This window comes from Callorhinus ursinus, unplaced genomic scaffold, assembly GCF_003265705.2.
Source record: "Callorhinus ursinus isolate GAN/ISIS: 27379988/994484 unplaced genomic scaffold, GSC_fseal_2.0 scaffold4, whole genome shotgun sequence".
In the NCBI taxonomy this organism is placed as follows: Eukaryota; Metazoa; Chordata; class Mammalia; order Carnivora; family Otariidae; genus Callorhinus; species Callorhinus ursinus.
In genome coordinates, this window is record NW_027397066.1 from 44,676,918 (window position 1) to 44,687,520 (window position 10,603).

General features: G+C 40.1%; 1 protein-coding gene across 2 annotated transcripts in view; it reads left to right on the forward strand.

Annotated features, from left to right (window-relative positions):
- The window catches only part of SPMAP2L (sperm microtubule associated protein 2 like), a 54,733-nt gene extending 47,968 nt beyond the window's left edge, over positions 1-6,765 (forward strand). Inside the window, exons 7-9 of one of the 2 annotated variants that reach the window (XM_073891728.1) lie at positions 2,507-2,638; positions 5,018-5,190; positions 6,406-6,765. In XM_073891728.1, the coding sequence (XP_073747829.1) occupies positions 2,507-2,638; positions 5,018-5,190; positions 6,406-6,493 (393 nt within the window). In that variant the 3' untranslated portion in view covers positions 6,494-6,765. The remainder of the gene's footprint in view (positions 1-2,506; positions 2,639-5,017; positions 5,191-6,405) is intronic. The other variant, XM_025887499.2, reaches the window with a different exon arrangement.
- The last annotated feature ends 3,838 nt before the right edge of the window (positions 6,766-10,603 follow it).

Sequence of the window (10,603 nt, forward strand, 5' to 3'; positions counted from 1 at the left end):
AGCATGAGCAAGAGGGAGGGAGAAGCAGGCTCCCTGCTCAGGGAGCCCGACGTGGGGCTTGATCCCAGGACCCCAGGATCATGACCTGAGCAGAAGGCAGATGCTTAACTGACTGAGCTACCCAGGCGCCCCTGTAGAAGGTCTTTTACCTCTGTGAATGTCATACTGAGTCTTTTTTTATGGTAACTTTGTCAGAGACTACAAAACATAAAAAGGGTTGGTTTCATAACTCAGTTCATATCCATCATTCTCTCTACTTATAGATGTCCGAAGCTCCTATTCAGACTAATCAACCTGTGTAGATTTTTAAAATCGTTGACTCAGGAGATTTTGACTTTGAAGACTCTTATTTTATATTTAGCAGATACCTTTGAGTATTGACCACCTGTACTCTGCATATCTCACATGGCTTTGTCTAACTAATTTATAAGGTCATTTTACCAACATGTGCCTCCTCCATCATTTTCAATCTGATTATTTTCTGAGAACAAAAATTTGAGAAGTAAAGTTACCAGATTAAGTGTATGAACATTTTTGAGGTGATTCATATATTATCTCAAGATGTGTTCCAACAAAAGTGATTTTGATTTACATATTCACTTGCATTATTTGGGCTGACTTTTATACTGCACTCTTGCCAACATTAGATATTATTTATTTTAATTTTAAAAAATGCTATCTCGTTAATAAAAACACTTTCATTTTTCTGATTACTAATAAATTTAATAGTTCCCAACATTTATTTACCTGTGTAGTTTTCTTTTGTAAACTTGTCTATTCATGGCTTTATTTTTCTACTGGTCTGTATATTTTTTATTGATTCATAACAGTTCTTTACATATTAGAGGTATTCTTTGTCATATGTCTATGTATTTTTCCCAGCTTGTATTTTGAAATTCTGGAGTTATAATTTATATAAAATGCATAGGTCTTAAATGTATAGTTTAATGAGCTTTTAACAAATGTATATATCCATTCAATAACCACTTCAATCAATATACAAAACATTATCCCCCAAATTTTCCTCCTGTTTCTAGTCAATTCCACTCTACCCCTGCCCTAGAGTCAACCACTTCCAGATTCCTATCACTATAGATTAGTTGTATTTCTTATTCTTTGTAGGTTTATATCAGATTTATATTATTTCTTCCTCTTAAATATTTGATAGAATTTACTATTGAAGCAATCTGGGCTTAGTGTCTGTACAATTCCATGAAGTACTAATTAATCATTTCCAATAAATAAAGCTTTGTCTCCTATCAGACTCTGGGAAAATCAAAGAAATATATGACAACCGCTGTTTTCAATTAAGGCTTATAATCAAAAAAGGAAATAAATCACTCATTTACTCAATCCATTGAACAAGTATTTCTTAATCAATTATATAATACAGGAAAAACAAGAATAATAAAACCATTCCTTTCCTTAAAGTAAATTTCAATTTAGAAGAAACCGTAGACCTATAGGTAAATAATTAAGATTGATACTCATAAAAGAGAATGAATAAAGTATTGAGAGATATCAGAGGAAGAGTGGGAAAATCCAAGAAAGATTCTCTTATCATGGAATTGTGGAGACAGATAGGATCTTAGGTTTGAATCCCAGCTGTGCAACCTATTCACTATAAAAACTTAAGTAAATTTCTGAACTTCACATAGTACCTTAGTTTCTCCATGAGTGAAATGCAAATAAAAATGATACCCTAGGTGAGGAATAAATGAATTAGTACATGTAAAACACTGTCAGTATCGTCATTGTCTTAAACAACACAAAAAGGGATTTGCAACATACCTTCTATATTATTTTTCTGCCCACAGTTAAAACCTTATTTTATTTCCAATTATCGATTATATTCCCTCTCAAAGTCTTGTGGTAAGTTTTGAGTTTGAATACTAGTAATTGAAATAGAAGACCATGTAAATTGAACACATTTCCACAATTCAGATAGTGAGAAATGACTAGGGGGACTAACAGCATTGTCTGTGGAGAATGTGATTCTGCCTTTCTTCCTCTTGCCTTTGGTTTCTTTTTCTTACCTGTTCCAATTAGAAGAGAACCACTTGAATGCATTTTAAGTATGGGGATTTGTGATAACGAGAGTCCCAGTTTCCAAAGGGCAAAAGCAGTTAAGAACAAAGCAGAACTCCCCCCCCTTAGAGAGTGTTCTCATGTAGTGGGCCTGACCCTTCCCTCTTGGCTGAGTTTTTCATTCCACAAATCAGCATTACCATTTATCTCTTAGTCAATATGTAAGGTTGCCAATTCCTCCCCATCTTTAGTTTAACAGTAAGTTCCTGAAAAGCTGGGTTGGATTTCATAAACCTAGTTTGAGAAAGATGGAAATTGATCGTTTCAGCTATGATCATGGGTTACTGCAAGACTCTCATCCTTTCTGCTGGATTTGCTGAGAAGTCTGGTCCAGAGGTCAGACAGTTCTTTGTAACCGTGATGGAGATGGTATTTATTATTTGACACTTACAGACCCTATTTTGTTTTTCTCCCCTAGATTGAAACCAAGATTTCAATTCCTGCCCTGACTGCTGTTGCAACTCCAAGAACTGTAGACCTTGCCCATCCAAGGATCAAGATAGAGGGTCTGTGCTTTGAAAGAGAACGAAGTGAGCTGCCCATCCGTCCTGTAAGCCACCACTGCCTTGGCATCCTTCATCTTACTTTTTGGTTGTTCCTAGGGTGCTATTTTGCTACTACAGGGCGTAGGCCAAAGTCATTGGGAAAGATAATCTTGAAAGAGTGGTCTATGGCAGGAAGGAAGACCTAGCTGCAAGATATGTAGAGAGACTGGGGATAGAGGGCAAAGAGCATGGGCTTTGGAATCAGTAAGAGCTGGGTTCAAATTCCAGCCTCACCACTAGCTCTGTGATGTTGTGACAGTGTTCCTGAGCCTTATTTATTCATTCAAGTATTTGAATGCCTACTGTGTGCCAGCCACCATTCCCAGTGAACAAGATGGAGAGAGACAAAAAATAAGGGTCGAAGGCAATGAAGAAAATAAAATAGGAAATGATTGACTATGGGCGAAGGTGGGGAATAAGCTACTTTGTATATGGTAGTCAGGGAAAGGCTCTCTAAGGTTGGGATATCTGGTGTGAAACCTGAGTGACAAGAAGGAGTAAGCTAGGTGAAGGTCTGAGGAAAGAATATTCTAGTAAAGGGAAGAGAATGTGCCAGAGTATTAAAGTGGGGATGACCTTGAAGTTGGGTGGAACAAGGTGAGCAAAGAGATTATAAAGTTAACAGTTCTCACTGGGAGGTCTGTTGTGATTTGAAACAATAGAGAAGGCATTGGTACTCAGCATAGAGCCTCGCACATTCAGTGGCTTCCCTCCCTCTTCCTCCTTGACACTCCCATCTATTCATTATAGTGGCAACTTGGTGCCTAATACCCACTGAGTTTTCAGTAAATATCTAATGACCATGTTGCCAAGGAGGTTGGATAAATTTTACCCTCTAAGAACTAAGGATATGATATGGAATTCGGTTAGGAAAGAAAACTAACCTGGGATTCAAAACCCCTCAGGAAATCGTCTTGAGTTTGCTAAAGTGACTTGCCTTGTGACCCTTGGACAAATCACTTTATTTTCAGTTTTTTGGTATATAAAATGGGGGTTACAGTTATTTTTCTTTAGTTGCCAGGTTTGTTTGGGAGTTTATGAAAAAATCTTTTTTTAAAAGTGATACCACTGCAGATAATCATACTCTTAGAACCCCAAACAAGTCCGTACCAGTGCAAAATAGTACCTTCAGGGCTACGGAGGGGTGTTTGTTATCCATCGTGATTCTTTCAAGTGAGCATTTAAGAGAGAGAGAATAGGAGCTATATGTCATCCTTCCAATTTTACCAATAAAGCAACATAATAGAAAGGCAACCTGGCAGGTGCGATTTTCAAAGTAAGACCAGCAGGAGTTGGTCAATCAGTCAATCAACATATATTCTGCACCAGTTATGCATTTACTCTAGTTTTTGGCAAACATGTATTTCTTTCAAGAAGTTTATATTCTAGTGGGGAGAAGCAGACAATAAACATACGAACAAAGAGATAAGTGAGCAAAGTGAGGTGTTGGTAGATGCTTTAAAGAAGATTGAATAAGTGTACTGTAGAGGAGGGTTATCAGAAAGGTTGATGTATCTCGGATGGTGAAGGAAGATGTCCTTGAGAATGTGATATTTGAGTCTAGAGACTTGAATGATGAAGAGGCAGCCATGACAAAGTTGAGGAAAGAGGCTTTCAAGCAGAAGAACTAGCTGCAAAAATCCTAAGGTGGAAAGAGCTGGATCAGAGGGGATTTGTGTGGCAAGGATCATGGTGATCAAGGTGGGGAGGGGAGGCAGATGAGGTCAGAGCAATGGGATAGCAATCAGATCACGTAGGGCCTTCTAGGCCACAGTAAGGAGTCTAAATATTATTCATTGCAAAATGAGAAACCGCTGGAAGGTTTTAAACCCTGAGAGTGACATAATCTGACTTGGGCTTCAGAAAGTACATACCTCGGGTGCCTGGGTGGCTCAGTTGGTTAAGCGACTGCCTTCAGCTCAGGTCATGATCCTGGAGTCCCAGGATCGAGTCCCACATCGGGCTCCCTGCTCGGCGGGGAGCCTGCCTCTCCCTCTGACCCTCCCCCCTCTTATGTGCTCTTTCTCTCTCTCTCTCATTCTCACTCTCTCAAATAAATAAATAAAATCTTTAAAAAAAAAAAAAGAAACTACATACCTCATAGGGTTATTATGATGATTAAGTGGGAATAATGTAGGTGTCCCACTTAGAACACTGTCTGGCTCATGGCATGCACTCATTAAATGCTCATTCTCTTCCTCAGTAATTGATATGTGAAGGCTAGATCGTACAGAGCAAAAATGGAAGCAGGGAGACTAGTGAGGAGTCTGCTGCAGTAATCCAGGAGAGAATTCTGGACGGTGATTCAGTTAGGGCCATCACTGTAAAGAGAGGGAAATGTGAAAATTGGGATATATTTTTGTATCTTTTTGCTTCCACTATAGATATCCCGTGCTGCCTTGCTATACAAACCTAGCCCTCGAATAATAGCTCTAGCTAAGGCCAGGCCTCTTCATCAAGATTATCTTCCTGACCGTGATGCCCACTGGCCGGTATCTTATGCTGCTATCCATTGCAAAATATCTCCCAGAATTCAAGAACTAGCTAATCCAACAAGGTATGTCAATTTATCGCTAAGATGGGACAGGAAAGCTGGGGGTGCTAGGGAAAGGGAAAATTAACCTAATAAGACCAATGAAAATAATCATAGAAATACAAGAAATTTTCAAAAACATCTCACTTCTTACATTAATTGTGACAAATCTATGGTTTTACCATAAATATAAGGCAGCAGTTAAAGGATTAGTGGACTAGTATTGAAACTTAGATATAGGAAACAACTCTGTAAGGATGGATATGGGATTATTTATCTAACGTATTGTTAAGTGAAACAAGTACATAACAGAGCACACAATGCTAAGAATACTCTAAGAAAATAGGTATGTGCCATATTTTTGCTTGCAGGAGCCTATAATCTCAGAAGAGTATGCAAGAAGCTAGTAACAGTGCTTACTTTTCGGGGGCCCGAGGGAACTGGGATGGGAGGAAGATTTATTTTTTATTAAATAGGGCTTTTGTGTTTTTCCATGTTTTTGTATCATGTACATGTATGACCTACTTGAAATAAATATACATTCAACAAAGAAGAAATGGACTCTAATTCCTGTTTACTTTTTAGAAGATTTCTTAACTTGCCTGAACCTCAGTTCATATTATTTCCTTCATGAGATAATGCCTGATTCCCCTTTTAAGCATCGTCAGGAAAACCTAGGAGAAGATGAAAAAGTCACGGAAGTCTTCAGCTCAGGGAACAGGGAATATGTTCATTCTTAAATAATATTTTTAAATTTTTATAATGTGTTTTGCCTTTAAAAGAAATAAAGTTCAACAGCAATGAAACGAAGCTCATTCTCTGTTCACTGACAAAGGAAAGGGAAAAATAAGATCAAGTACTCAGGGTCTACCCCAGTGGCAAAGTTATTATTTGGTGGTAAGGTGCTAAGGGTGGGAACTTCAAAAATTTGATTTAAGTCCACCAGAGGACTGCTGGGCTTGTTTTAACATTGCCCAATTATTGAAAACTTTCCAGAATTAACTTTCTGTGGAAAGAGCCAAGGCTTTGGAATCTGATAGATACATGAATCTGGATTTGACCACAGGTCACTTTTATAACTTCCCTGAGCCTTCATGTCCTTCTCTGTACAATGGGGGTCATGACACCTGTTTCATGGGGCACTTATGAAAAATCAAAACAGAATAATATCATAGAGCCTAACACACATAGTGGATGGTTGAGAAATGTTAGTTCCATTTTCTGTTCATTTTTTTTCAGGTCGCATTCTTTTTCCCCCATTTCAGGTCTCCTGTACACATTATATATTATGATCCAGATGTCTTTAAAGTCAAGCCAGCTGCTTTGAAAACACAGTGTTCTCCAAGGATCCACGAGTTGGCAGAACCTCTTGTGCATTAAATACAGAAAGCCCCTTCTAGTTATGTGTCTAGAAAACATAATAGGTGACTTAGTTCCCTACTCTGGTCCCATCACCTTGTGTTCCTGTATCCCCCCGAAAACCATAGAGACCCCCAGGGAACACCACTGTGACCATCGAATGGCAATTCCTGCTATTATCCGTAGTCATGTCTTTAGCAGATTTGGAGACTGGAGCACGCAATAAAAGAGAAACTGAGAGCCTGCCTTAGCCTTACTTTATCTCTTCACAAGCATCTTGGCCATCTCATTGCTCTGACTGACCTGAAGAAACACTTCCTTATGTTTGCTGGGTTTGTTTTTCTTTTCCTGGAGAGATCCATATTCCCCAGGCTCTGCTCAGTCCCTGCTCTAATAAGTCCTGGAAATTGAAATAATTCTTTGTGTTGCTTTTCCAACCTCCCTTCCTTAATGGAGAAGTAACACTGAAATGGCAAAGCCTTTTGGGATAACTTGAAATGCATTTCATAATCTGTAGATGAAATTTAGGGAACAGGTTACCTTAAATAATCACCCCTGCCCCAATCTCTGTTCCTTCTCTCAGGCTGCGTCATTTATCAGGAATGACAGAAAAAGCAAGGTATTTGGTAAGCATTATAATTCTGTCAAATTACATCTGCCCAGAGTTTTTTTTTTAATTTAATTGTTTTATTCTCTCCATGGATCAGTATCTTAAAAATGAAACTAAGTTTCATGACATATCTAGATTTACGTGAAAATGAATTTATCTGAAAACAATTTTACAGATGGATGAGTTCTTTGTGTTAAGGAAATAGTGTTATGGAGAAGCAATATGATACAGTTTTTAACTTGCATTTTGGAATCAGGCAGACCTGGCTTAGTCTCCCGCATGGATCGTTTATGCCAGGTATGTGATCTTGAACAAATTTCCTACCCCCCCATGCCTGTTTCTTTATGTGTAAAATGGGTTCTGCTGCATTATTATAAAGATTAAATAAGAAAATTATGGGGGCGCCTGAGTGGCTCAGTCAGTTAAGTGTCCAACTTGTGATTTCGGCTCAGGTCATGATCTCAGGGTTGTGAGATCAAGCCCCTCATCCAGCTCTGTGCTCAGTGGGGAGTCTGCTGCTTTCCCTCCCTCTGCCCCTCCCCCTACTTGCACTCCCTCTCTCTAAAATAAATAAATCTTTTTTAAAAAATTATGTAAAAAAGTATGAATTGGGAAAAAATTGTTTACAAATTTAGTTCCTTTGGTCTTCTAAGAGGGGAGTGGCATAGTTCATATCAATGGGAAAATAAATATCTTTATGGCTTGATTGATATATTGAATGAATGTTTGTTGAGTGTCTTTGCTTTGCCAGGCACTGTGACAGGCATTGGAGATAATCACACTAACCCCAACAGATGTGGGCTCTGCTTTCATGGACTTTTTAGCCAATTGGGAGAGATGGATGTACAAATATTCACGAATGTAAAATTACAGCAGTGGCAAAGTGCCATGGCAGAGAGGTTATAATGCTATGAAATAACAGAATAGAGAACTCTGACTCCCTTGGGAGGGCAAAGGAAGACTTCTTTAATGAAGGGACAATTGGGCTGGAATCTAAACATTGAGTAAGGTTAACTAACCAAGTAGGGGATGGGAAGTCAGTCCAGGTAGTGAGAACATGTGTTTAGTGGACATTTGTTGATTTGTGGGCCATCCTACATCTGTTTCTCCTCCTTCTGGTAAGAACTCCCAATTTTCTTTTGGAGAATTACTTTGTCTTCATTGTTTAAAGCTTTACTGGTACTTTTTTAAAAAAAATATTTACTTTGAGAGAGAGAGAGAGAGCACACAAGCAGGGGATAAGGGGCAGAGGGAGAAGGAGGAGAAGACACCCCACTGAGCAGGGAGCCCAAAGCAGGGCTCAGTTCCAGGACCCTGAGATCATGACCTGAGCCAAATGCAGACACTCAACTGACGGAGCCAGTCCGGTGCCCCTGGGCTTTGGATCTTACATAGAGTGGTGCAAGGGGTGGGGGGTATGGTCGGAGCTGATATTTCCCAGTAGTGGTGCCCTGATGAGACTTCATTTTGCTCCTACCCCCTGTGTCCCTGGAGCTACCCTGACCCTTCACCTATTCCTTTGACTCAGGAGCTGCCCACAGCCTTCTAATAAATCCCCTGTGGCAGGTGGGCAGATGTATTGGGGACTGAAAGAAAGCCAGTTTCACTCCAACAGAGGTAAAACGGGGTTACATGATGCAAGAGGAGCAGAAGGATGAAGCCAGAACATGCAGGGCCCTGGAGGCCATGTTGAAGACTTTAATTTTTATCCTAAAACCTGTGAGAGTTGTTGAAGTAAGCACAGGGATAATGTAATCAGGGTTGCTTTTTGAAAAAACCTCCTTGGACAAAAAAACTGGGGAGGAGACAGTAGAAGTAGGTAGACCAGGTTAGGAGGCTATTTAGTAGATCGGATGAAAGATGAAAGTAGTTTGGTGGTACCGTAGTAGAGATGGAAAGAAGTGACAAACTTGAGAGAGATTTGAGGAAGTGAATTTTTATAGGATTTGATGATGGGTTGGATATGGTGTGGGAAAGAGGGAAGCATTTAAGATAATTCCTGGATTTCTAAACTTTGAAATAAGATAGAAGTGTCTTAATATACAAATGGACAGTGGCCTGGTCATAAATGACAATAGAACTCTGACTTACAACCTGTGCAGCAACCACCAGATCAGGAATCTAAACTACAACCTCTGTAGCAATTAGCCCAGAAGGGTCAGGATCTGGTCAATGGTCCTTACTGGTGCCTATTTTTGGCCCCACTTCCAAGTCAGGGCCAACCAGAGAGAGCCAAATATACTCCCTAAGCCAGTCACACAGGATGCCCTATTTCTAGTTAGCTCATCTCCAACTTCCCCACGCCAGCAGCCTTTAATCAGAGCATACCCAAAGACTCCTCCGGTCCCCTCTAAAGCTTTAACACTCCTCTGCCTTTGAATCTCTGCCAAATGCAAGTGATGATGGCTGACTCACAATAGCAAGTTCTAAATAAATAGCTTGGTGTGTCTTCATTTGGGTAATCTTTATTTCCACAATTTATCCGTTCACTGGGAGAGGACCAGAGGAGGAAAGTAGAAAAGCATGTGTTTAGTTCTGGAACTTAGATTAGAGGATGCCTTTGAGACGCTTTGGGCTCAAAGTAGATGCCAGGTGCAGGGCTATCTTATGACTTGCATGTCCCCTAGGCATTTTGCCTTTCTTGGTTCTTCCTTAAAATAATATGAAAAATTATATTTTATGACTGCATTGGTATGAAGATGGACATATTAATATTATATATTAAAAATATTTTTTACTGAAAGTTTCTTTTTCCCTTCTCATTTAAAACTACATTTTTGTGAGCTCCTAAAAATACTATGAGCTATAGGCATTGGGCCTACTGTGCCTATCTGAGGAGGTCGTGGCCTATGGCCTCCCTTGGCAGCAGAGACATACCACAGGCAGTAAGGAGAGGGAGCCTGAAGATACATGTTCTTTCATAACTTGTGTTGGTTTTTCTTTTCCCTCTGGGAGGGGCTGCCAGATGGGAAACTTCCCCACCCATAGCAGCATGCATCTGCCTGCCAGCTCTCTGTTGCCAAGGTGTGGTCAGCTAGAACTTCCAGGACGTTGAGCATCCTGGGCCGGATTGCAAGACAGGGCAGGCATAAGACTGGGGACAGAGAAAGGTGGCTGTGTGCAGTAAGGGAGCAGAAAGAAGCAGTTTGTTTTCAGTGTGAAGCGGTGGGCAAAGTCACCCCAGGCTAGGGTCACAATGGTGGTGGTCAGGCAGCCACTCTGGAAAGTGGCTGTGGCTCAGGCAGGTGGACATCAAAGGAAAACAGTAACAGACCCCAGGTAACACACCTCTTTTTGTTTAACAATTTACGCAGGTGGGCGTGCCTCGGGGTTTAGAGAGTTGGAAAGCACCACATTACTGCCTTCAGCAAGCTTAAAGCATAGCCTAGCTCGGGAAGCCATTTTGAGTTCCGAGATCATCACCACATGGTTGACGATTGGTGGAGAAAGAATAAGTGACTTTATTGT